This window comes from Perna viridis, chromosome 1, assembly GCF_037379345.1.
Source record: "Perna viridis isolate PV_CMFRI_1.1 ecotype Kerala chromosome 1, ASM3737934v1, whole genome shotgun sequence".
NCBI lineage: Eukaryota > Metazoa > Mollusca > Bivalvia > Mytilida > Mytilidae > Perna > Perna viridis.
Genome location: NC_142445.1, coordinates 8,354,291 through 8,382,259, shown reverse-complemented (window position 1 = coordinate 8,382,259; position 27,969 = coordinate 8,354,291). Strand labels below are relative to the sequence as shown.

The window sequence follows — 27,969 nt, the reverse complement described above, 5'->3', positions numbered from 1 at the left end:
TGAGTAGGAGAAAATTAAAATCGACCCTTACACCACCGGTTTATCAGTTCTTTCAGGAGCTATCTGTTGCAATGGTTACAAGTACACGCTTATCAATGGTTTTCAATGCAGTTTAAAATTATACGGAAATTAATGTAAAGTTACACCGTGTCCGATCCGGATAATACACGGTTTTTGTTTTGATGCATGATCGCCCACCAAGAATATGGGTACATGAAAACAAAGGGTGAGTTTCCTTTAAATTTTACATTTTTATCGTTGAAGAGTAGTTTGTAATGCTTCTTTTATAACCATTTATTAAATGTTTTGTATGATGTTACTGTTTCGCTGTTCTATGTTATGATAAAGTAACTTTTTTGTGATCACCTGATCCAGAAAACTATGGAACGGGGTCAAACTTGTTGAACCGTTTATTTTTTTTGTAGAAGAGAAAAAAAAAATCACTGATCGTGCAGAGTATGCATTTTTATGTTTTGAATTAAATGAATTTCTATATTGTTGGCAAATTCTGTCATGAAAAGTGTCTTGTTTTCTTCAAAATCTTATGTTGTAGTTCTCGGATGACCCGAAGAATACGCCCCCTTTCGCCACTTGTAGATTATCGTTATGTACCATTTAGGAATATCACTGCGGTGAGAACGGGGTTGTCATTTAATTATAACACAGCCTAGTGGTTTATTTGCCTAATTAAATAAACCCAGTCATCAAAGATTCTTTGCCAATTAGTCCAGGATCTTTGAACACTGAATCAAATACAAGTGTGGTATACTTTGTAAGTACAAATGTACATGTAGCTGTGTTTTCTTATAGCCATTTGTTTGTACGCAGTCAGTAAACTTGGTACCTTATCTAAAAATTGCTTCCTCAGAAGAACTTTGAAAGATACTTATGATGAACCTTATAGTGTTTTTTGGGGGGAATATCTCAGCCAAAATGTCCTCAACTGATTACTCGGCTGGTTCAAATTGTGTATTTAAAACACTGTTTAAGATTTTTGTTTTCCATTGTTTTCTTTTTGTACATGCACTAGTGTCATGCAAGTTTTAGTGTGTGACCAATAAATTTACATTATATTTTTTTATGTTCCCTGGGGTATCCTGCATAGAACTGATGTGGGGATTTATGATAATTCGAAAAACATGGCCGCCATTACTCAAAATAGAACATAGGGGTCAGACAGTAGTTTTTCGCATATATCTCCAAAACGGTTAGGTTAAGTCGAATTCTGAGAGGGCTGAAAGTATTCAGCATGATAACATCTATCTGCAGTTAAATTTTCATTTTAATCTATTAAGCCGTGTTGGAGTTTTTGCCCTTTTTCAACATTTTTTTTGCTATTTTTTATGTTATTTCTTTCAAAGATCTTCTCCTCTGACACTACTAGACCAATTGGAACCAAACTTGGTATGAATATTCCTTGAGGATATCCTACATAGAACTGATGTGGGGATTTTTGATCCTTTGAAAAAATGGCCGCCATTACTAAAAATAGAACATAGGGGTCAGAAATAGTTTTTCACATATATCTCCAAAACAGTTAGGTTAATTCCAATCTTGACCAGGTTTAAGTGTTCAGCATGATGAGATCTATCTGTGGTTAAATTTTCATTTTAATCTGTTCAGCCATGTTGAAGTTATTGCCCTTTTTTCGAAGGTTTTTGTGCTATTTTTTATTTTATTTCTTTCAAAAATCTTTTTCACTGACACTACTGGACCAATTGGAATTAAACTTGGTATGAATGATCCTTGGGGTATCCTGCATAGAACTGATATGGGGATTTTTGATCTGTCGAAAAGCATGGCGGCCGTTACTAAAAATAGAACATAGGGCTCAGACAATAGTTTTTCACATGTATCTCCAAAATGGTTAGGTTTAGCCCATTTTGGAAGGATTAAAAGTGTTCAGCATGATAAGATCTATCTGTAGTTAAATTTTCATTTTAATCTATGGAGCCATGTTGGAGTTAATGCCCTTTTTCAACGGTTTTTGCTATTTTGAATGTTATTTCTTTCAAAAATCTTCTCCTCTGACACTATTTTACCAATTGAAACAAAACTTGGTATAAGTGTTTTTTGGGGTATCCTGCATAGAATTGAAGTGGGGTTTTTTGATCCATCGAAAAACATGGCCACTGTTACTAAAAATAGAACATAGGGGTCAGACAGTAGTTTTTCGCATATATCTCCAAAACCGTTAGGTTTAGCCAAATTCTTTCAGTAGCTGAAATGATCCTTATTTTTAGGACTACAAAAGTCTTCAGGTTTGTCAGACGCCTTCTTATTAGAGTTATTGCTCTTGATAGGGGAAAATGACTGTTTTTTTTTTTTAGTTTTCAGCCAATGTCTTGAATACTATGATAGTTTTAGACTTCCATTAACTGAAATGATCCTTATGGTAAGTCCTATCAAAGTTTTCCTGAGTCAAAATTGTTGGACAACTTCTTGTTTAATTTATTGCCCTTGAAAGGCAAAATTTAACCAGGTGAGCGATTCAGGCTCCTGGGAGCCTCTTGTTTATTAAGGTTTTCTTTGGTCAGTAAATTTTGGTCAAATGAAGTAATGCTGTGAATAGTGATGTATGTTTCTGAGGACAAATAAGATTATGTATTGGAAAGAGTGTATAACCAAAATGATATGAGCACCTAAGAAGGCTAAGATTTAAGGTCAGAGTATCTTCATTCTTGGCACAAGTAATTATATTTTGGTTGTTCAAGATAACCAGTTGATTTATCCTAGTTATGTAGATGTTCTCTGTGATTTTTTACTGTTTTCAATATGAATTTAAGTTTTTTTTTATTAGTAGATTGATATTTGTGTTGTGACATTTTTGCATGAGAAAGTTTAAGAGTGAAATTACCCAATTTATTTCATCTTATGGAAATTAAATACACGGGAAACATTTGATCAATCTCAGCTATCTATATGATTATTGTTTTTTTTTTTTGTGGTGAACACTTATGGATAAAAAAAAATGGACAAAATGAAACGGACAATTCGAAATTTGTCAAGTCTGCAACTGTCCATAAGCTAAAAAGGTTCTATTCTTGTTGTTGCCATTCAATCTGTTATGAGTTTAAGATTGTAAACATAAGGAAAATGCTCATGTCTCTGCATATTTTGTGTTATTTTATCATTTTTTGCTGTGTGAAAATTGATTAAAGCTCTCTAGTCAAGCTTGTGATTCTTTTCCACATTCATACAATGTCAGTAAAATGCCCCTGCCTGTTGGATTTGGGAAGAAAATTTGGAACAGAGTAGGATGGGTTAAACTGGTACCAGTCATTGTGAAATTTGCCGGACTGTCAGACATGACTGGTACTTTTAGCCGCCAGTCCAGTAAAATATGTGTGATTTCCAGACCAGATGTCTAGTATGTTTTTTTTATAAGACACGCCTCAACCAGAACTTCCGGTTGAAAGATGGCATCTGAATCAAGGCAAATTTAAAGGTTCACCAGATTTTGTTAAGTTGCTGGACCAAATGTCCGACAGGTTGAAAAATGATTTCGCCAGGTCTGTGGTACATGTATTTTTGAGATGTCTTCATGATTTTCAAATAATTTTGCTAGCCTATATTCATAGGTTAATTCAGGGTAACAAAATCACTTCATGTACATACTACATTTTTTGTAACCGTTGATGAGATGGTATGATATTTATTGTTTTTACATCTACATTTTTTGAGAGATATTTTGTCATAATGTAGAAATTAACTACAGCATGACACTGTGTACTTTACAAGAAGGAATATCTACCTACAATGCTCATGTAAGCTAGAAAGAAACAAGACTTTTAGAAAAGGTCAACTCACTCAAAAAAAACTTATTAAAAAACATACATGTACAATGTAACACTCATTTATGATTTAAAGACAACAAGTGATTATTAATAAATTGTACCACTTACATGTAGTATATTAGCAAGTACATTGTACATATAGAACGGCCAAATTTTTAAAACAGAGAAATTACAAAATATTACTCTTTAGAGTAGAGTAAATACCTTTTTTGTCTTTTAAGATATTTTTATATTTTTTTGTGTTAAAAGGGGTAGGGCTTACCATCTTAATAAAAAGGATAATAACAATAAATTTCTTACTGAAAAAAAAAGCTCTTTGGTACCACTGTAAGAGTGGTACTATGCTGGCATTCAGTCATGGTATGTCTATTTCTATACAGTATCATTCACAACACACTGTACATGTAACTTCATCAAATATACCCATACCCAGAAAGCAGATTTTGTCTAAAATACACAATTTTTTTTTAAGCTAGCCCATCAGAATCCCCTTCTAATTTTGAAATTTTCATAAGACTACGCCATTTCACTCAAATAAAGTGGAAACCTTTGGAAAATAACCAATCTTTGGATAGACTTCTTTATTTCATGTTTTTTATCTTATATGACCAATAGTATAAACATTGACTTTCATTTGAAGTCTTCAAGTAAAAATGACATGTCTTTGAGGATTCTCAAAATATTATTAAAATTAACATTCAGCTACAATTTAAATAGATCAAAACAGAATCAGTTAATGCCATAGTAGGCTGTGGTTAGAAATTTATTTCCTCTCTACATAAAAAATTGCTCTCATCTTTTTACAAAAGTTTGGTTTTCCTACATGTAGATATTTGCAGACATATTGAATATAGAATATCATTCAAAGGCTCAAGATTTCCATCTTATTGCAGTGTGCAAGTAAGCCCAGGGAAAGTTATTTCTAAAATTCTAGATCACTGCAATTATAAAGATTTAAAACATGATCTGATCAATGATAGGCAACGTCCTTCCTGTACAGAAGATTTTATTTATATTTTGATACAAGTGCTTTGGGTTTAGCCATTTACATTTTAAAAAATAATCAACATGTATATAATTTGAGTTTACATTTCTATAGAAAACCCAGTTTATTGTTTGTTTGCAATTAGTGCTTGTTTGAATAAAAAAATTACAGCTGAGGGATTCAAATAAGTGCTTGTCTGACCCTCAGTTACTGAAACAAGACCACTGAATTTCATTTACCCAAGTCCTGGCGCTACAATACTTTACAATTTGAAAATAAAAAGGTCAAGGACTCTTGGAAGTATTTTTGAAAATCTGAAATGAAATAATGGGTCGATAAAAGGAGTAGGTTTGGTAAGGCCCTATTTTGGCCCCTGTTTTCAACATTTTTGAAAGATATGTTTTGGCCTATACTAGTTTGTTAACTTGAAAGGATAAGGGTTGTAGTAAATACTTCTCGGCTGATTTTGGTGATATCATGAATGTTTTTGACCTGATAGTGGTTAAAATTTACACAATATTAGTGAAATCATTTGTTTTTCACAAATATGCTAAAATATTGAGATTTTATGGATTTTTTATAATTTAGGCAACTTTGCTGGTGCTACAATCATGAGATGTGTTTCTGTTTTGGCCAAATCTTATAGAACTAGCTGGTGTAAACACTTACGTGTACAAAAATTATTAAAATCTTTATCTTGAACAATTTCAAATTTTGAGGCCAGAATTTACTATAACTGAAACTTCTCCTTTATCCTGGCTTGACTTTGATACATGAATGTGTAGAATAAGATTTTGTTCAATTTTAAGTTGTTTACTACTGTGATTAAAATAGGATTGATATCACCATTAAAAACATGTTTGTTTTTAAGTCGCTAATATTGTTAGTGACTTCTTGCACTGGTAATTGCAGTACTGTACATTTGTGTATGACTTGCATAATTATATATTACTACACCATCTTATGTTGCAGATTAGTTCCATAAAAACATCATTTCTAGCTTAATACAAGATCAAAATGTACCCCTTGAATACCATACACTTGTGTTTTACATGTGTGTTTTTATTGATATGAGAGTGGGAGGTTTACTTAAAAGATGAAATGATTGTTTAGCATTAAATTTTCTGCAATATAGCTGAGAAACGCCTAGTCTCTAATTCACAAGTTGCCAGTGGTTTTGATTGAGATACATTTGGGTCATCATGATTACATAGGCACCCAATTTTAGAGCATATCAAAACTGCATTTGAGTTCGAACCATTTCGGACTTGCTTGAAGTTGCAGAACTTATGATTGACAAACTGTTGCTTAATACAACAATATAGTTCTAAAATGTCAAATAAATTTTGGAAAAGGAATACACTTATTTTGCTAGTAATGTATAAATATACGATATCAAAAGATGTGAAATGGAAAAGAACACAATTGTATATTATCAATCATCGTCCTTGCATAGTCTTCCTTAAATCTACCGAAAATCTTCAAGTTTCTGCTCACTGAAATTAGTGAAATTTTTTAAAACTTTGAACCAAGTTCATATGTATATCTATGCCAGGTTATATGATGAAAATGAGAATAATCATGAATTAACTGAGAGTTTAATTCACCTGGATGTGGAAAGCAAACCAAAATCATTTGCAAATAATATTTGATGATTAGCAACTTTGAAGACTTCAGTTTTTGATTTTACATTGTACTTAAAATTAAAATAAGGTAAAATCAAATCTCATTGGATATATTAAATGAACCAATTTCCATAACTTTTTTTTAAGTTATTTCCCTTCAAAATTATATTTTACTTATTTTCAGCTCATACATGTACTACATATACTTCACATATCTTTGTAATGATGAAAGGGCAACTGTAGTTAAATCACATTCACTTTGAGTCACAGACCAATAACCTACATGCACAATTTATGAAGGATTCTCTATTTTCATCATCCATGGCAATATAAAAGTGATATGATAAGTGTTTCGTTTGTAGAAATACTCAAGAAAAACTGACAAAGTTAATTTTCATGACACACTTTCCTGTAGAAACCAATATTTAAAAAAAATCAAGACCACAGCTACATGTACTCTAGTATCTTATTATGGCTAAACTCATAAACAGCTGATCAGAATTTGAATATCTGTATGAGAACTTTTTACAGTGATTTAATACAGATTTATATGTATACTTGTTACTGTATGTTTAGAGGCAGTATAATGCACAATATCTGAGACAAAGCATTACATTAACAAAATCACCTTTCAAGTTCTGTAGCATATTATTTAATAAAAAAAAAATCATAGCTTCACAGAAATTTGTTCAGATTCAAAAAAATATTTCATGGTTTGATGGATAAATAGAAGCACCTGCCATCTGTCTGTCTTTCGCAGTTCATTTGATTGCTTGCGATAGATAAATATACATGTACATGATATTGAATACTGTGCAGTTAGGCAGTCAATCAAGTCCTTTTTTCCTAGCCCGAAGGTAAAACTAATTAGAAATTGATGTGACTTTTTGTAGTGCTGCAGAAGTTTTGTTGTCCATAATATAGTGAATCATGGACACTTTTTTTAATACTGTTACTTGAATATAAGTTTATTGATGTCTTTAAAATTATTTTTTTCTCAATTTTTATCTATTTCATCAATAACATAGAATTGTTCTTAAATATGCTGGATGCAATCATTTATTTAAATTTTTGAATCTATATGACCGGTAAAATATTATGGTCATATAATTCAGTGTTCTAGGATTCCACTTTCCCTGTCACTCAGGGCAAGTGCAATTTTGGTTTGGGAAAGTTTATTATTATGCCCCACTTTCCCTTTGGCACTTGGAAAGCTTGATATTTTAAAGGATATTTTTAATTTGGAAAGCGAACTTCAAGTGTGGGAAAGTTACTTTTCATATAGAGTTTTCCCATGGAAACCTAAAATTTTGAAAAATCCTAGAACTGCATAGAATGGTATGGCACTGTCTATGTCTGCTTCCATAGACACCTGGTTTTAATACAATTTCCCAACCTACTTGAATAAGGGGCCAGGAACAAATAACTTGAGTAAAAGGGATCAGATATTTTAAAGTGCCTTACTACAAAACGAAAACTGGGTTTCTCTGTATTGATGGATCAAGTTGTACATCACTGTCAATGACAGTCTGTCATCACAAAACTTGTGTCTTATAATATGCATTTTTCTCATCCATTGTTTTATGTTAGTTCTTTTGCTGCTATCACTGTTGTATATGTGGTATATCTTCTTGTGTCTGTTCCTCTGCTGCTATCACTGTTGTGTATGTGGTATATCTTGTGTGTGTTCCTCTGCTGCTATCACTGTTGTACATGTATATGCAATACATCTTCTTGTGTTTGTTCCCCTGCTGATATCACTGTTGTATATGCGGTACATCTTCTTGTGTTTGTTCCCCTGCTGATATCACTGTTGTGTATGTGGTATATCTTCTTGTGTTTGTTCCTCTGCTGCTATCACTGTTGTATATGTGGTACATCTTCTTGTGTTTGTTCCCCTGCTGATATCGCTGTTGTGTATGTGGTACATCTTCTTGTGTTTGTTCCTCTGCTGCTATCACTGTTGTGTATGTGGTAAATCTTGTGTTTGTTCCTCTGCTGCTATCACTGTTGTATATGTGGTATATCTTGATTTATGGATGTCAATTCCGTAATACATGTATATGTACCTAATTTTCAGCAAGAGAATAAAGATAACAAAATAAAATGTTCTGACTGAATCAATATGGTATTCCAGTACCTACCAACTTTTATATCTGAAATATAGTTTATCATTTTTTTTTCTATTATTGTCTTTTAATACAAAATTAACACTCATTTCTGTGTATTGCTATTCATTTTATTGAATACTATAGGAAGATTGACACCCATATTAATCTATGATGTGGAAAGGACCTTCAATCTTTATTTAATGATAACATATTTAACATTTGGATTGTGGTTGATGTGAACAATTTTATCAGTTATCGGAGGATTTTTAAGCTTTTGTCATGTCTGTGCATAAGCCTTCATAGTGGAATAAATAATCACATTTAAAATCTGGAAAATTATCTCCTTAGAAGTAAGTTGAACTTGTTCAAGGAAATTTGTCAATGTTTACAGGTATTTTACATTTACTTGTAATTGAATTTTAAAATTTTGTAGAGAACACAATTTACGTCAAACTAGCTGGCAGGGACATTTTTCTTTATGTTTTTATATGGTCACAAGGTACAATTACTTACATCTATATTTTCATTTGACCTAAAAATAGAAATATTATGGTTGTTTTATGTAAGGTCTGACAAGTGTTAACAATATTTGCCGTGTTGTTAGATACATTGTGTACATGGCAGTTCCTCATTGCATTTTATTCACTTTTCTTTCGTTAGGAACATTTTTTGTTGTTGTATATAATGTAATTCCTTTTCATCCCCTTCAATTTTTTTTAAAAGTTTTTCAGTCAGTCAGTTTAACCACTGACAATTATTTTTTATAAACGAGTACTTCTTCATCTTATGTACTGGTATGTAATGTGTACATGTGGTCATAATGTATCTGTATAGAAGCTTTTTATGAAATGTCTTTATGAGATTTGTATGGAAGCTATGAATTTTTGTGATATTTAAATAGACTTTTGTATTGACTGCTGATTATATTAAAGGTAATGAAAGGAAGTACACATTATTCATAGACAAGGTTAGCAAGTTTTTTATAATGTTTATCATGATCATATTTGCAAGGGTTCAAATTAGAGCTATTTTGAGCACTGGGACACCCAATTTCTGACCACCCAATTTCTGACCTAGGACCTTTGAAATTTCATTTACCTGGGTCCTTGCTCTTTAACCTTTTAATTTTAATAAATTAAATAATTTGAAACATTTTTAAGGACTTTTGATATCCCTGAAGTGGACCATTGTCTTGAGTCCAGCACCTTTCATTCTTATAAGTAAATTTAAGCTCCTGTTTTTGTGTCCAACTTTAAAAATATAAGCTTTGAGAAGAGAATAAATCTGTCCATGTTTTATGCAAAGTTTAGTAAGTTATAAAACTTTAATAGAATTTAAGAATGATTTCAGTTGTATATGTTCAGCTTCTGTATTATGAGTTGTACTGTCTGACCTGTCTGTGGTCAGATACCATATAGGGGGTTATTTTGGTGGGTGTAAATGTAGGTAATCTTGAAATCAAAAGATTTACAAGAAATTTTGGCGGATGATAAGTGGAGTCCATATTTGGGGAAATTTATTTCAGCGTTTTTAGACAGACTGCTAAAAAATGGCAAAGTTAGCACCCCATGAAAATTGCCTGCTATATATTATCATCTTTCTGTTTTTAAGATGGAGTGATAGAGGTTATTGGCAGAAGCATCAATGATCTGTTGACGAAGGAGTAAATTCATTAACTCTAGTTTTATGCCTATTATTTTGCTGAAGTTTCAATTTACTATTTGAAAATTTCTATTTGACTATTTTAAAGCTAAAATTTTATCTGAATACTAAAATACAGAAAATACATGCTATTGTGTCATGATTTATTCACAAGGAGGGCACAAAATGCAACTTCTACACAGTTTTCAAAGAATTTTCACAAAAATGAGAAGATTTTAGGGAGTTTTTTAATCCAAAAATATAGAGCGCAAGTTATGAACAACAAAATATTTTGTCTGAAGTTGTGATGGTACAGAAGGCTATTTTTGTATAAATATCAAAGAGTTTGACAAATGCGCTCTATATATTCTAAATAAAAATGACCCATTAAATAAGCTATTTTTAACACGTTTGGCAGAATTTTCTAATTTTGCTTTATTTCCATCTACAATTTTAGTGCAAGACAGGCATTGACAGCTTGTATGTATGCAATTATCAAATTTATTTGAAATGCGTTAGTTTTTTGGGCTGATTTTGACATTTTCTGAACATACTCCTTTATGATTTTCTATGTTGATATTCAAATTATTTTTTGTGTGTGCTGCATGTGTTAATCTGTTTCTGATTCACTATATGTGACTTTAAGGATCAAACACAAGTAAGGCATGTATCTCAGGCTTTTAGGGGTATTTGCCTAGTGATTTCCTGCTAATTTAATTTGTCTGATTATTTCTCATTTTACTTTCATTACTTTGCAGAGTTGTTCATTCTTTACAGGGATGTACATGTACTTCTTGTTTCCTTAAGGTATAGAAATTACCATAAAGTCAAGTGAAAAGGAATCTAATAGCCTTAGAACTACAAAAAACGATGTAGAAGAGTTTCAATTTATTATGCATCAAAGGTGTTTCAATACATCAATTTCTTGTGAAAATTCTTGAACAAGTCAATTATATATTTCATATGGTAAGTACATGTAATTTTATAATTACCAAATGGTTAATATGAAATAAAGATTGATTTTGTTAATCCTCTTCCAACATGCATTTTACTTGTACATGTAATGACAGTAAGCATTTCAGATTTCTGCCAGTCTTAGCCACATCAGTAGGATTTATAACATTATATTTCCTTTATTGGAAGAAAACATTATGTACAGTAAGCCATACATGTATGTTTATGTGGAAATTGAAGTCAATTTATTTTTCTTAACACAATAGCTAGTACTAAATATGACTTCAATGTAGTAAAAACAATCTGATTTCTAGCCACAGCCATGAATTAATTAAAGAATTTAAACATCCTTGACTTGTCAAATTTGTAAACAAAGTAGCCATAAAGATATGTTCTTGTCACTAGATTGTTAACATTGCTACATTTTCATGGCCCCTGAGGGACTGTGTGTGACATCAGATAACCAGAAAGGTGTATTATGTTCAATAAGTTATGTAACACTGTATGGTGACCAAATCCATTTATAGGAGAAAATAGGTGGATGATATAAAATATGAATGACATTTGAGATTAAATATATCATATCTCATAATTGTTTACTGCTATATATTGGTGTTAACTACAAAACACAATGTGTACTTGCTTGTGGCCAGTATTTGTTACACATGATTGTACAATTGTAGCTCTAAATTGTAAAGACTTTACTTAATTGAAATGTACTTCATACATTTATGTAACTCTTCATTGTAATGTACTTTTTACAAGTAGTTAACTCTTAGTTGTAATGTACTTTTAAGATGTATGAAGCTCTAAATTTTAATGTACTTTATTATGATGAACTTTTATGTACAGTTGTGCAGTTGCTGTATCATATTTGATTTGTGATGTTTGTGTGTTTTTTCTTTATTGTTTTTTTTTTGTATACATTGTTTTATTTCTGGAGTCCATCTTTCACATTTTGTTAGGTTTAAAATAGAATATTATAAAATATTTTTATTTCCATATCATGGACTCATTGAAATTGTGTAAATACCAAAATAAAAATTATAGTTACAAAATGTATACTGATTAAAAAAAAAAAGTTAACTGCATTTACAACAATTGGACTTTGGTATTTTTTACACCAATGAATCCTAGCTTCTTTCAAGATGTGATTTTTTTCAAAAGAATGATATATTCATGGTATTAAAGTACATTGTACATGTAAGAAGATGTAACACAACTTCAGGTAGACTTGTGAATAAAGTATAGAATGATGTCAAAGTTGAATGTTTACTGTAATAATATATTTGACAGACATGACAAAAATGTCTTTTATGTCATAGCTAACATGTGGAAAAGGAAGATAAACACTGTCACTGTTTCATTTACTAACTTTCATAGCAGTTTAGCATTTATTTCCTTATATATTTATTGATGTTACAATGGATTTGATTTTTCATTTCAGGTGTCTGTTATAGTTTGTGATCTGAGATAAATTAGTTACAAGTGAAGCTTTATTGTTTTAAAAAAAATCTCAAAATCAAAATGTCAGCAACTGAAGAGGCTTTGCCTGCAACAGAGACACCAACTGTTACCACGGTAACTATAACCGAACCAACACCAACCACAGCTGCCTCCACAACAACAAACTCAACCAAAAGTGTCCTAGTCTACAGAGTCAATAAAAAAATTGGTAAGTTGCTTACCAGTATATGTCTAAGCTTATAGGAATTCTCAACAGTACAATGCAATTCTTTGGAAGGAAATGTAAGGTTTTATGTTATTAAATGTTTTCAGTTTTGAGCATTTCCTTTATTTTGACTCTGAAATTTTCATTCGTTTGCCAGAAAAAGGGTGGTTATTGAATATAATTTTGGGTCTTTACTTGCTTTCACCACTTATTTTTAGTCTGCCTTAATGAATGACAAGAGATACACCTTTGAGTTTTGGTGTCAGTAGATCATATGTCAAGGTCACCATGACTAATATAAACTATTGAAAATTTTGGTTTCTGTTACATAGCTTGAATAAATAGATTTAGCTTAACTTGCACAGATATAAATGTTAGAAATGATGTAAGCAGGGATTTATTCATTGAAATGTTGGGGTCAAAGGTCAAGGTGTTATACTGTAATTTGTTTTTCAAACTTTTGAGACCTTGAGCTCTGTTCTTTTAAGGCCAAGCAATTAATATTCTTGAGCCATTTATTTTTTATACAACTGCAAAAAATTTGCAGTCATATAATGGTATGGTGCTGTTGTCATCAGAAGCTTACTTATGTTTAGAGTATTATTTCACTATGGTCATACTGGGATTTATTCTGGGGGTTTAGACTTGAACTGTTGAGGACTGAGGGACTAAAAAGAGGCTAGAAACAAGTGTTTTTTCTAATGTCTGGACAATAACTTGATTTTGAGTACATAGATCTCTTTTGAATTGTACTTCTTAGTGTCATAGCACAAAAGGAAGTTTTGATTGATTTTGGCATTTGTCACATAAGCCAATTAAGTATTAGAGGCCACAAAGGAGCCAGAAACATGCAATTTCTGGATGATATTATTTGGGTAAAAGGAATTGGATCTCTTTGACATTGTACAACAAAGAGTCATACACTGAAAGGAATGTTTGGATCGATTTTGGAGGTTGTGACTTGAACAATTTAAGAAATAGGGCCCAAAATGGGTCACTTAGATTCTGGTCGAAGTCTTATCTTGCCTCAACTGTTCAGGGATACAGTTTCTGTGGTCGTATTAAGCTGTGTCCTGTGAAGAATTTGATTGCTCCTTGTGTGAGGATATTAAATAAACTAAAGTAAATGCTTGTCATATTTGTTGTCATTATTTGTTACTAGATTAATCACTGTGAAGTTAAAAAAAATGAATTTAAAAAAGCCTCCATGAAATTAGGTTTACATTATGGAATATGGTCTACATCATTTGATCCAGCTTACACATATTCTAGAGTCCCGTGTTATGTCTTCATTTGACTAACTTTTATCTGCCGCCAAAGGAATAATTAGCAGTTAGTATTATTAGCTTGAATTTGCATGCATGAAGAACAAGTAACTAAAAATCAATATTAAATTTATTAGTTTCTTTTTTATGTTTATTTGTATTTTTATATCAATGAAAATTTCAGATAAAAATGATCCTGACAGATTTAAAGGAGAAGGAATAAGTTTTAATGCCAAATTAATTGGAGTTGAAGAAGTACCAGAAGCAAGGGGAGATAAGATGTGTCAGGAGAAAATACAGAAATTAAAGGCAGAAATCAAATCATTAGGTGTACACAAACAGAAAATAATCATCAATGTATCAGAGGAGGGCATCAAACTTATAGATGTCAGACATGGTGTAAGTTACAATTATAGATATCAGACATGGTGTAAGTTACAATTATAGATATCAGGCATTGTGTAAGTTACAGTATAGATATCAGGCATGGTGTAAGTTACAATTATAGATATCAGGCATTGTGTAAGTTACAGTATAGATATCAGGCATTGTGTAAGTTACAATTACAGATATCAGGCATTGTGTAAGTTACAATTATAGATATTAGGCATTGTGTAAGTAAACATTTTCAGACTGTGTTAGTCAATATTTTAGATATGTGATGTGGTGTTAGGGAAATTCTGTTTATGTCAGACATAGTGCAAGTAAAACTTTAAGATGCCAGACATGGTATAAATCTTATATATGAATGTAAAACATGGTTCAAGTTAAATTATAATTGTCAGACATTTTTTGAGTTATTGCAATATATTGATTAATCTTTGGTACTTAAAACATTAATGCTGTATGTATAAATGGATTGTATTTTTTTTTTCAGTTTGTGGAACATTCCCACCCGGTGCACAAAGTTTCATTTATCTCCAGGGACATGAGTGATTCTAGGGCCTTTGGTTATATCTACAGTACTGAGGATAAAGTTCACAAATTTTATGGAATCAAAACAGAAAAAGCAGTATGTATATGATGTTATCAAATCTGTCAATATATTTCCTGCCAATTGACATGTATTTACAGGAACATTATACTTGAATGTTTCCTTGATTACCAAATATAATCTGATATTACAGTAAACAATTGGCTGTTATTCAGTCCGTTAGACACAGTTAAGCTATAACTGAAAACTATACAATACTTGATGCAGAATAGATCTATTCAACTTTCTTGTAAATCTTCTGTGGTATTTATTGTTTTAAATCAACATATTTTGTAAATAAATTGCATGAATATTTTCTGAATTCTGACAGGCCTTTTAAAAATAACTAGTTGGGCATAATTAGTTGAACACCTCTGCTTAAGTGGTATATAGTTCATGCAAACAAAGTTTTAGTGTTTTGAATAGATATGCATGTAGAAATTTTCTAGTCTGGTTGTTTCAGCTATGTAGTTAAATAGAGATCTTGTAGGTTTGACTGAGACAATTTTTTTTAACAAAAAATATGTGAAGTTTCATGACATTTCATTTTTCAGATTGAAAAAATATTCAAAATTACTTACTTTTGCTAAACTTTTTCTGTATCTGTCTTTGTTTAGTTAGCTTTAAAAACAGATCTTGGGAAATATTAAAAATAATTATAGTTCAATAATTATAAGATATATGTATTTCATTGTTTTACTTATCAGATTGTGTTTTAAGTTAGTAAAATTATATACTGACAGTTTGACAAAATAAAAATAAAGTTAAATAACAGGGAAAAAAAGACAGTAAATAGAAATTATCTTTTCACCTATTTTTTTTTTTTTAATGACTTACAGTCTGAAGCAGTTGTTTTGACGTTAAGAGATCTCTTTCAAATTATATTTGAAAGAAAGAAGAAAGAAATGGAAGCTGCAAAGAAGAAACAAGAAGGAGGTGAAAATAAAGAAGAAAAAGAAAATCCCAATGGTATGGTTTTAAATGTTATGAATATTTTACCAGGATTGGAACAAAGATTAGGTGTAACATAAATTTTGTCATTTGTCTGTGATTCTAAACCATTCCTGTAGTGAGGAAAACTTAAGTTTCTTTCTTCCTCCATTTGCCTCAGTCATAACAAAAATTATTGTAAAAATTGCAAGCATCATATCTGCTTATTATTTTTAGATACTTAAATTATAACCTAGTTTTTGAACAAATCAGAGTTAAAGAAGTGAACAATAAAGTAGCCCATTTTCTATGTGTATAGCAGACACACGTCATGTAACCGCTGTGATTGACTGCCCAAAACTTTAAATAATAACATTGTTAATGTTTCAGACAACTTTATTACATTGCAATAAATTGACAGAGTAATGTATATCTCATGATTCCTAGTCAATTTAATACAAAAATGGCTAAGCTGATAGGACACTATTTCCTATTCATTTTATTAAAATTTCAAGGCGAGCAACTATAGATGCAATCCGTTTTACAGGAATCATTTTCTGTGGAGTGCTATTATGGCCGAACTTCTTCAAAAACAATAGCCTTACAAGCTTGAATTTTTATGAGAATCATTTTCCAATCATTTAGTATGTTTCGTTTTGATGATATTTGCATTACAGCTATTCAATATTGAAGTGGATCTAAGTTTTAATAATGGAAAATAGAACAGATATTGTGAAAAGTAACAAATGTACCATGGTATGATGCCTATGAAAATAGTAAATACTTACAGAGATGACTGAAAGGTTTTCAACAAGTGTTAACACCATGGGTCTGGAAACGGTCAAAAATGCCGGTCATTGACTGACAAATTTTGCAAATATCGGACAAGCATTTTCCAATATCGGACATAAAAAATTGTCAACCCTTATAAATTTCAGTCTATATGGTTTTATTAGTGTATAAACATCCTGTCTACCTGTCTCCTAATTGTTTATTGGAAATTAATTGACAGGTGGATGTCAATTTTAGCCAATGTGCAGCCACATGCGATTTACCGGTAACTGATCAGTTGATTGCATAATTGCATTAACGATACACGTGCAGCCCCATTGTGTAAACGAATTAATTGAAGTGACTTGGGCAATTTTCTTACATTTATTACTTGATTTATGAAGAAAAAGATTGAGATGTCCATCGATCATTTTCCCGCCGATCTTACAGAGGTAATGAAAGCACATATGGTGCTGAAATTACGAATCAGTCATAGTTAGTAATTATTAATTTGCCGATTGAATCTTTTTAACGCAGTAGCCAACAGCCCATTTAAATCAATATACAGAATGTATTCGAGATTTTCTTTTATAAATAATAACTTTTATAACTTTTTTTTCATCACTCAGAAGTTTTTGGCTGTTTGCTGATGTGATGAAAAAGTCAGAGAGATATAATGTTTTGTTTACATGTTGAAACATCCACATGTGGTCAAACCGAACTCGTTCACTCATTCAGATATTTTATAAAAGACAGAGTATGTAATAAAATAACACAAATTCCAATATTTTTCTTAAAATAACTACATGTACATGAACAAGTTTTTTTTTTAAAAGTTTTTCGATCTAAGCAAGACTGGCACAAACGTCTGCTGAAGTTTGATAAAATGACCAGCATGGGTTGTCAAAATTTCTGGACCCTTGGTAAACACACCTTCAAGTAAGCTCCGAAAGGCTTTAACTACAAAAATAATAAAATCTATGGTAACATAAAGAAGACACTTCTTCAAAATAAACAAAAAATCAAATAACAACACGAAGACATGTTCATGACCAAAATTGATATAAGGGTGAAATGATTCATTACTAACGAAGTATCATACTGCAAGGGTAGCATACAACTTGGAAATAGTGGAAAAACATCCAGTATTGGAAAAATTAGATTAAGGCAACGAAAAATCACCAAAAACATGCTCTATTCATAAATTATTTGTTGAAAATGTTGAATTGATCTTGAACTTGATATAACAAAGCAATAAATCGTGCAGTAATAAAAATTAACTTGAAGATATCAAAAGGAATAAAATATGGAAAAAATGCGTTCATTTGAAAATATTATCATTTATTACAGCTGGACCTGCATAAGAATATGTGTATCTCGAATATAGGACATTTTAAGAGCATTTTATTAAATTAAGTATGGACTAAAACTCAAAATAAAATGTTTTTTTTAAAGTCAAGCCACAGAATAGATAGAAGTCAGTAAATGTTGAAGTTTGTTATGATCAGACACTAACAGGTAGAGGATAGAATAAATCTTCAGAAATAACCATCTAAACTTCACTTTAAGGATAATAATGTGAATTTGATTAAAAGCTGTAATAGAGAAGCATATTGAATTCTGTGACTTACCCCCCTTTGACTAGTGTCAATAGAGAAGCGTATTGAATTCTGTGACTTACCCCCCTTTGACTAGTGTCAATAGAGAAGCGTATTGAATTCTGTGACTTACCCCCCTTTGACTAGTGTCAAAGGAATTACTTTATTATGGCTGAAAGGTGTAATGTTTGGTGGGTAGTCAATGCAGTAAGATGTCAAATCTAAAAGGAACAGATATGGTGAAAAATACCACATAAAAATTGCACCTGAAATTTTCATCCAATGAAAAACTAGGTTTTAATCTAAGTATATTAAGTAAACTTATTGGATAAGAAGGGGGTCACTGACTCCTGTACTTTCCACCCTTTCTTTTCCATTAAGATTTTATCTAATGTAAGTTTTCTGTAATGATTTTTTTTAGTTTTATAAACTAGAAAAATGTCTTTACTTGATAATACACATACCAAATTTTTATAATGTGATTTGACTTCTATTTTTCATGGTATATTTGTTTTAGAATAATGGGCAGATTCAAACAATGTTAAATTCTTGCAAATGTTTATAATTTGTTTCTAGTTTGTTTTTTCATTGGTATTTTTCTGGTAAATTTAAAATAAGTTAAGAATTTGTTCACTACACTTCTGATAGTAAAATTTAAGTGATAATTGAGTAGGGATCTTTTATAGGTATTTGGGTTTGTGAAAATGCTCAGTAACTGACTTATATCTTACAGTGATAAAACTAGATGGAGATTTAAATACAGAATCAAACACAGATGAGGAACCTGTCTATGCTGTAAGTCATTCCTGATGTGGTTGAGTTACCACCCTTATTTTAATTTCAGTAGTTAAATAGAATGTATGGAGGTGCATGGTTTGGTTTGGAATGAGTTTCTTATTTTACTAACTGAAGTTCACTTTTTTAAAAGGGAGATATTTTCACATTAAATATACATGGAAGTTATGTTGAAAGATATAAAGAGAACTTTTGAATGGGGACGGTTAAAGTATTCTAATTAAAAGAAATAAAAACATAAAGTACAGTTGGCTCTATAATTAGAACTCTATAGTAGCTTATACTTTGTCTTATTATCAAAATCCTGTAGGAAAGCTTACCTTATAATCTAGCCTTCCATGTAAGTAAAATTAATAGCAGATACAAAGAAGAAAACATAACAGAGTGAAAATGATAATTTCCTGTGTTTACTCTTGCTTTGATTTGTTAAAAGGAATATTTCATTATAATAATAACTATTGTAAACTTAACCTATAGGAACTTTACCTTTACAATGGGTATGATGAGATTTCTGAACCCATCTATGATGTGAGTTTTAATGTTGTTGGGATTTAGTTGTTGTTACTATTCATGTTGTTGATTTAGTCTAATATTTAGTAATACACAATTATGTTTTGATTGCAGTCACAATGTTCTGTTATTATACGATTTAAGATTTTTTTTGTTTTCTTCACTATTTCTAAGCACAATTGGTACCCTTATTATAGCCCCACAAACTTAGTGAGATATAAAGAAAGCAATCTGTCAGTCTGTTTGACCATCCTACCATCTATTTGTTCATCTGTCCATACATATAGATATATAATATATATAATAATTATATATATAAATAAATATACTGTCTGAAGCCTCCAAAGGGAGACAATCTTACATCATAGTTTGAATTTTGATAAAATTTTATTGAATGTTTGGGCATCATATGTTGCTGTACATGAAGGAATTAGTAGATACCTGCAAGAAAAGGAGAGATAACCTAACCAAAGGATTTCATATGATTAAACCCCATGAAAAAAGTTTACTTGCTCACAGCTTTTTTTTGTTTTATACCTGAACCTGACAGTATTCTAGCTATTTAATACATTTGAGAATTTAAAATGATAAGTAGTCTGTTTCGTGTAACTTCAATTGTGGTGTTATGATGATATATTTGTAAACTTTTATTCTTTTTATTACTTGACTTATATGAATTTGACTTTAAAAAAAAAAATACTTACTTTCTCATCTAATTATGGTTTAAATGTAAAATTATATCTGAAAAGATGCAAAGCAGTACATGGTTTGTTTTTATTTTCAACTGACTATAAGTGTGCTTTGTTCACAAGATATGATATTTTGTCTACAATTGTAACTACATTTTCTTTTACTTCAGGTTCCTCAGAATAACAAACCAGTGAAAGACCAAGGAAGTTCTTTGGTTGATTTAGAAAGTGAACTGGAAACAATTGGTCAGGTTAGTTTGTTATCCAGAAATCAAATGGAGTGCTTCATAAGATATATCAAATAATTTATACTTATATTTCCTTCATTGATGAGAAGTCTGTTTTTTTAATTAAAACACACCTTTTTAAACCAAATATGTGGGCAGATCACATAAAGACAATATGTCACGTACCATGGATGGTGGCCTATGACCTTGCACTTTGACCTGAAGGTCAAATTCCTGTTCTTCAATGGCAAACAAGTGTTTGAGCTTTATTTTTTTTTTTTTGCCTTTAAAGTAGGCTTTTGATATTTTGCATGTTGGTAGATCACCTAAAGACAATGTATCCCATGCCATGGATAGTGGCCTATGACCTTGAACTTTAACTTGGAGGTCAAATTTTCTGTTTTTCAGTGACAAACTTGTGTCCGGGCTGTAACTTTTTTGTCTTTTGATGTGGGCTTTTGATATTTGTCATGTGAGTAAACCACCTAAAGACTGTGTGTTTCATACCATGGGTAGTGGCCTATGACCTTGAACTTAGACTTCAAGGTCAAATTTTGTTTTTTCAGTGACAAATCTTGTCCAGGCTGTAACTTTTTTGCCTTTCAATCTGGGCTTTTGATTTTGGCATTTGTGTAGATGACCTTAATCAATTGTATATATGGATTAATTGCCACAACAGAGATGGATTCCATATCACTGATTTATAGTTCAATCAGAATTATGTTTATTAATAAAAAGTAAATTTACTTCATAAAAATATTATATACAACAATTAAAAAAGGCATTAGGAACTCCATACATGTAATGTAATGTTTTACATACATTTGATTATTTGATTACATGGAAATCACACGTGTAATAACCAAAAAATAGATATACATTTGTAATAATACATGTATATACACAATATGAGACAGGTTAAAATTTAAATGCTTCATAAGTTCATAGGTGATGTTGTGATTCTATCTTTCCTAACGTTAACCTTCACTAAATTACGTTATTATGTTTCCTGAAGTTTGATGGAAACTTCCGCCTAAGGGATAACAGAAGCAAAACAGACAACGGTCTAAAGGTGGACACTTTGTAAGTTGCCATAAATGACGTGTTCTTATGTGCAAAGAAGTGGTGTACTTAGATGATCCAAGCTTTGATATTCATTTGTACCTGAAATTTTAGTAAATCGTCTTTTAACATAGTTATTGTGTTCGTGATATTGATTTTGTCTATGGAAAGAACTACAGCTTGGACTCTTTTCATAGCAGGTGGCTTTAGAAAATACTGACTGTTCTGTTTTTTTTTCATATTTAAGGCTATGTGAGATTTCCTTATCTTACTCATGGGTAAAATAACCATGGGACTTTTGTTATATCACAATAAAATGTTTTATGACATCTTTTTCAGCAAAGATGACATTCTGAATTTCTGTACTAATGTACTCCACAGAGCGTTTGAAATCTTACCCTTTAGTGTCTTGATTCTGTCTTGCAATGGTGTTCAATTTTTTTTCTCACTGGTAAAATTGATTTGTGATAAATACACCAATGTTAGCAGTGTAAGATTGTTATTGTCTTTACCTTTCGAGCCACACAAATCATTCAATATGAATTTACCATTAGCTTTTGCTTTGCTTTCATTGTAGGGTATTGAACAAATGAATAAACTCGAAACCTTCTTTGAGGCTGAACAAACTACACCACCGTCAAATGATCCCTGGGGAGGCTCTGCTACTCCTGCCCCTGAAGCACCCACTACATCAGCTTCATCAGACCTTCAGGATATGGACTTGTTTGGCACTAAACCAGCTTCACCGGTTGATAAAAATGCTATTTTAGGTCTATTTGGTAACACACCCACAATGCCTGCTCAGAATCCTGGAATGCTCCATGCTGGTTTTGGGGCTCAGCCTGGATTTGGAGCTCAGCCTGGGTTTGGACAGCCTGGACCACATGGTGGAGTTCCGCAGGCTGGTTTTGGACAGCCTGTACCACCAGGAGGAATTCCCCAGGCAGGTTTTGGACAACCAGCTCCTCAGCCAGGATTTGGACAGCCCCAGCCAGGGTTTGGTGCTGCTCCAGTTGCTAATCCTTTTGGAGGACAGCCCATGCCAGGGCAGCAAGCACCATTTGGACAGAATCCTATGGTAAAACTATCCATCGTGTCATGTCAACTAGAAAAGTGAAACAGAAATAATAGACATCCCTATCTGATATGTACTCATGTAGCAAAAACACACAAGTATTAGTAAATTACTTATAAGTTTTAATGGCCATGCATTGTGATTGATTAGTACCATCAACTCCTCATTTACAGTTACATCCATTTGTGAACTGTGCAAACAGTATAGGTAAATCTAGACAAAGACTCACATGTCTACATCTTTTTTTATCATGAATAAACAATCGCACTTACAGATATACTATATTTGCCTTTAATGTAAGTAAAATTAAATGGTTTTTATCTCTTTTTAGGGAGGTGGTTTTGGATCAGCACCCTTTGGAGCCCCAGCATCAACAGCTGCAAATCCTTTTGGAATGCAGACCTCTACCCCCCAGACAAGCAGTAACAGTGATCCCTTTGGTGAATCTGTATTGGCACCAGTCAAATTAACCACACAGGGAGGAGGAAGAGACTCACCAAAACCTCCTGCCGATGCTTTTGGAGACCTGTGTGAACTTGGAACAAAAAGTACCGACAAAACACCAAAACAGCTGTTTGCTGAGAAAAATACTTCACCTAAAAAACCAATGAGTGAGTTGGTAAAAGCCACTCAACCAACTCAACAGGCAAGTTTTGAAGATCCCTTTGGCACATTTGATTCCTTCAACCTTCCTGAAGCTGGTAACTTCAAAACAACTCCTGCTAGTAATGATCCTTTTGATACTTCCTATGTAAACAATCCTTCAAAAGCTATGCAGTCACAAACAATGGCATTTAAAAACTCTACCACAAGTGGTGATAAATGGCCAGTGTCATCGTCAAAACCAGATCCATGGTCTTCCCCAAAAAAACCAAATGATTGGGGTTCATTTTCTGAAAAAGCTAATGCTTGGCCAATGTCACCAGAAAGAAGTGAAGGGAGTGACAGTGACAATTTTGATATGCCTTCACCAGAAGGTCCACCACCACCATTGCCACCAGAAAGGAAAGTGGACAAAATTGCAGCTATTCCACCTGCTCCCCCACCGCGCCCTGCACTTTCTGCACCCCACCTGCAAAACTCCTGTGATAAACTTGCTCCATCACTGCCACCAAGGAATTTACCACCAGAATCTCAATCAACAAGCATAAAACCTGTTCCAAGACCCCGACCTCAAAGCAAAGGTCAAGGTGATGCAACATTAAAAGAATCTCATGCTGCTTCTAGTCATAGTAACTCAAATGACAATACTCGTAAAAAAGTGGAAGAAAATAATAATTTGTCAACTGCTGCTGAAGATAAAGTGAGTATGAACTCTTCAACATCCTCATGTTCAAGTGGGCAATTTGTAATTGAGGACCCATTTCAGAACAGTGATCCATTTGCAGACTGTGATCCATTCAATTCATCAAATGGATTTTCTAAAGCATTTGACAACAGTTTTGGTGATCCTTTTGCATCAGCATTCTCTAGTCAATTAAAAGGACAGAAAAGTGAACATTTAGATAGTAAAGATGATCCTTTCGCTGCTTTTGATAAAAATACCAGCGATACCTTCAATTTTAAAAGTAATGGTGTTCAGAAAAATATGAAAGTTTCCCCCAAGCCTGTTGTAACAAATGTAAGTATGTTACTATTTATAAATTACTAATTTGACTAATTTTAAGTGTGTACCTTTTTGTTTATATTTTTGCTTTCCTGGTACTTATTGTTTATTAACTATTTTGAAATATAATCAGGTGCTTTCCTTTTCTTTGAATGAAACCATTTTCTTTTTCTGAACATTTTAATATAAATTCCTTCAATATTGCTGACAAATGACAAGTATTTATTGCTTACTTCTTCACCACCTTTGAAAACCTGTTCACCTATTCCTCTTACAGGAGTTTACTGCTTTGTGAAATTACCTGCACCTGAATACTTCTTTTGCATGCAAATGTATGTTTTGTTGTCATTGCCTATTTTAATCAGTCTGAAGATATTTTTTTTTGCTTTTAATTTACTTAATGAATTAGTTTTTGTACATCAAATCTTTACAACACAATTATTTATGAATTCATGCGTGCATTTTTCCAACTGATGATTGCTTATTTGTTATATTGAAGAAAATGCTTCAACTCACATAGTTTTTATTCTACACTTTATTATAATTAATAAGTATTAATTTAAGTACCATTCTGTGTAAGAATCAGGCAATGGGTGGCATATCATATTTCTCAATTTGGTCTTTATTTCCTCAAATGTATTCAATAGATCTAGAGAACAACTAAAAAAGTTATTTAAATTTATTCTTAAGTATTTATGACAGATTTTTTTTTACTTCTTGCGTAAGGAAAAAGTGCAGGAAAATTTTACCACCATTTGTCCATAGTGCATTTCAACTAGACTTGACCTATCAATATCTTATAAAGGCAAATTTATATACACTTGGATGGTTGGTTAATGCAATAAAATCTCAGTGTTTTTTTTCCTCCATGTACCACCCTTTTACACATTTTGCCTGATTCTTAGATGGAGAAATACTTAAATATATGAATTTTCCATAGCTGACTTGTAACAGCGAAACTGAAGACTTACAAAGTTTTCATTCAAATCTTCCATTTCATTGATAACTGGTTTTTTTTTTTTTTTTAAGTAGTTTGAAGTTAGATAATAATGTAAAGCCATTTGAACTTTTAACAAAAAATCAATATTTATCATCTATTTACAGCAGCCACCACCTGCCAATGACCCATTTGATACCTTCTTTAAATAGGTAGGTAGTTTTACAGACCTAGGTCAGATCTCACAGCCCAATGTCATGAATTTTTTTCTCAATTCAAATTTTTACCAATCAGATCACTTAAATTTTCAATTTTAGATCTTTTATGAATACAAGCCTTGAACATTTTACTGGAAGTGATAGGTACTGCCATTTATAAGTAATCTCTTCGTTTTTGTAGTGCACTATTACTTTGTGTTATCATTATTTTTACATAAAACTGACACAGAGACATCACCAGTAAAAAGGAAGAGAACCATTTTTGAAGTTAATTCACAGAAAGCAGCACCAGTTTGACATCTTGCCCTATCAAACTTACTGGAATACTGCTGATAATTTCTGTCTTGACTATGTAGGTCACCTTATAACAGCTTCCTCCTATAATGATTTATGTTAATCCAGTAAGCAATTGAATAGAATTTACCCATTATTTTCATCACTGTAAAAGCTGCAAGCTGTAGAGTATAGAGAAGCATATTCATTATTACTAAAAAAATTACATTTATGATTGTTAAATTTCTTATTTTCCAGCCATAGATACATCTTGACACAAGTAGACAGGGTACAGCTTTAATAGATACCAGTGTTCACTGAAATAACCTACTTTTGTCTAACATTGTATACAAGTTATTGTGTTTCACTTTACAATATGATTTCCCTCACTATGTCTGTTCACTTTAATGTAGGCAAATCAATTTATGCAAATGTTTGAACCCAAAGACTATTCACAGACCAACTATTTGCTGTACATCATCTTAATGTTTACTAGTACTTGTAATTACATGTATGATAGATGTCAATGGTCAAATGCCTGTTGAACCAAGTTTTAAGTAAATGCAATATAGAAAATGATTACAATGTAATACACATGTTTTTTTCTCTACTTTGTTATTGTATTACTGCATGTGACCACATATTAGTTTGTTTATATCATTTTTATTTTTACTGTATTCAGTATTTTATAGGAAGTTCAGAATTACACAAACCTTACAGTTGTTTTTATGTCTTTTTTTCTGTATAGGTTGAAATACTCACATAGAACTTCCTTGATAAAGGTTGTTCTTTTGACTTGCTATTTTTTGTGTTGATAGATGGAAAGAATTAGATTTCTTTCCCAACAGAAATATTTAAACCTATGCAACAATATAAGGCTTTATAACTCTCTTGAAGGTATTTGATGGTGATTATAGTCAGTAAAGATTCCTTCTTTCTGCTATTGGATGTAGACATAGCTTTACCAAATGGTTCATTTTTTGTTGTTGATGAATTTGCTTACTAAAATAAGTAAAAGATAGTACAGTTCTTATAACTGTATGTGTAATCATAATGAAATGAAATTTAATATCACTTCAATTTCATCTTTGTTATCTTACTGATTTTTATGACTTTTATTATAAAGTAATAAATCTGGGACCAATAGGCCATTGCTCAAAACAAGTGCCTTACTAGAATCTGACAATAAATTAATGAAGTTAAGAAATAAAGAATTTTACTGGTAGGCGATTAAAGAATAAATCATTAGAAGGAGTGCTGGATTTCAGTCATTGCCAGTTGGACTATTAGAAACTTATCAAGCAAGGTTGTTTCAGTTTCTGCATTAATTGTTTTGTCTGTAATTTCTGTGTACTGTGTTTACTTGATGTTTGTTTGCTTGTTTGTTATGATATTTTTGGTTTTGTTTCTCTAATTACAGGAGACGTGTTGAATTCAGCCACATTTCAGCCCTCTATATTGCTTACAATGGTATTTTATGATGCATTCTTAGGGAATACTTAAATTTACATAAGGTCCATTAATTGCAGGTGAATATTCATGTTTGTAATTTGATATTATATCTTCTGTTTATCTTTGCCCTTTAGATATTTTTTTTAAGTTAGAAGAATGAACTTTGTATTGAAAAAAAAACACGCATTTTACGGATATGGTGATGTTTTAGTTTGTCATGATATTATGTTGATGTAATTAATATACCTTTCCTTTAAACAGGATAAGTGCAATAGAAAATGTTAATTGTTACACATAATTATATTGTTGTTTTATTTAAATTATATATTTACAGTATATGTCTATAGGGACAATTCATAGACACCCCATGTCTGTAAAGGCATTGTGATTTTTGGAACATTACTACCTGTTCGGTAGTTTCTTATGCTTGTCATCTATATGCAACGAGGATTATTAAAACATATTGGCTGTGTTGATATTTGTGTGCAAAACATCGGCGAAGTTATTTGAAATGGTGCCTTAGTTTTTGAAAAAAATTGTGAAAGATTAGTGGCTTATTTATACCAAGCTGTGTCAGTTAATAAATACACTATATATACACACTTTGTTCATTTTTCTTTATGTTTGCCATTCTTCACAAAATACTTAAAATATAAGTACCGTACTGCTCTAACATATGAATTGAAACTGAAAAAGGTTGCTGTCAGGTAGTTACTGTACAGAAATAAAATGATTTTTTTCGAAGGGATCTTGTCACTTTCGTTGAGAATTGAAGTAGATCCTTGTAATGGAAAACATTAAAA

General features: G+C 31.6%; 1 protein-coding gene across 4 annotated transcripts; it reads left to right on the top strand.

Annotated features, from left to right (window-relative positions):
• Positions 1–78: 78 nt before the first annotated feature.
• Positions 79–27,766, top strand: LOC148627098 (uncharacterized). Of its 4 annotated transcripts, none has more exons than XM_088567317.1 (11): positions 79–226; positions 12,561–12,788; positions 14,235–14,449; positions 14,928–15,062; positions 15,863–15,992; positions 19,056–19,117; positions 20,487–20,567; positions 22,183–22,683; positions 23,012–24,301; positions 25,391–25,435; positions 25,973–27,766. In XM_088567317.1, the coding sequence occupies exons 2-10, from the start codon at positions 12,641–12,643 to the stop codon at positions 25,433–25,435; spliced, it is 2,607 nt and encodes an 868-aa protein (XP_088423443.1). In that variant the 5' UTR covers positions 79–226; positions 12,561–12,640; the 3' UTR covers positions 25,973–27,766. The 4 variants fall into 4 exon arrangements, with proteins under 4 accessions (XP_088423443.1, XP_088423470.1, XP_088423452.1 ...); XM_088567344.1 differs by lacking the exon at positions 79–226 and adding an exon at positions 651–772; XM_088567326.1 differs by lacking the exon at positions 79–226 and adding an exon at positions 8,724–8,868.
• The last annotated feature ends 203 nt before the right edge of the window (positions 27,767–27,969 follow it).

Coding starts and splice junctions, on each gene's coding strand:
- LOC148627098 (XM_088567317.1), top strand. CDS start 12,641: ATGTCAGCAACTGAAGAGGCTTTGCCTGCAACAGAGACACCAACTGTT. Junction 15,063..15,862: donor GAATCAAAACAGAAAAAGCA/GTATGTATATGA, acceptor AATGACTTACAG/TCTGAAGCAGTTGTTTTGAC. Junction 24,302..25,390: donor CCAAGCCTGTTGTAACAAAT/GTAAGTATGTTA, acceptor ATCTATTTACAG/CAGCCACCACCTGCCAATGA.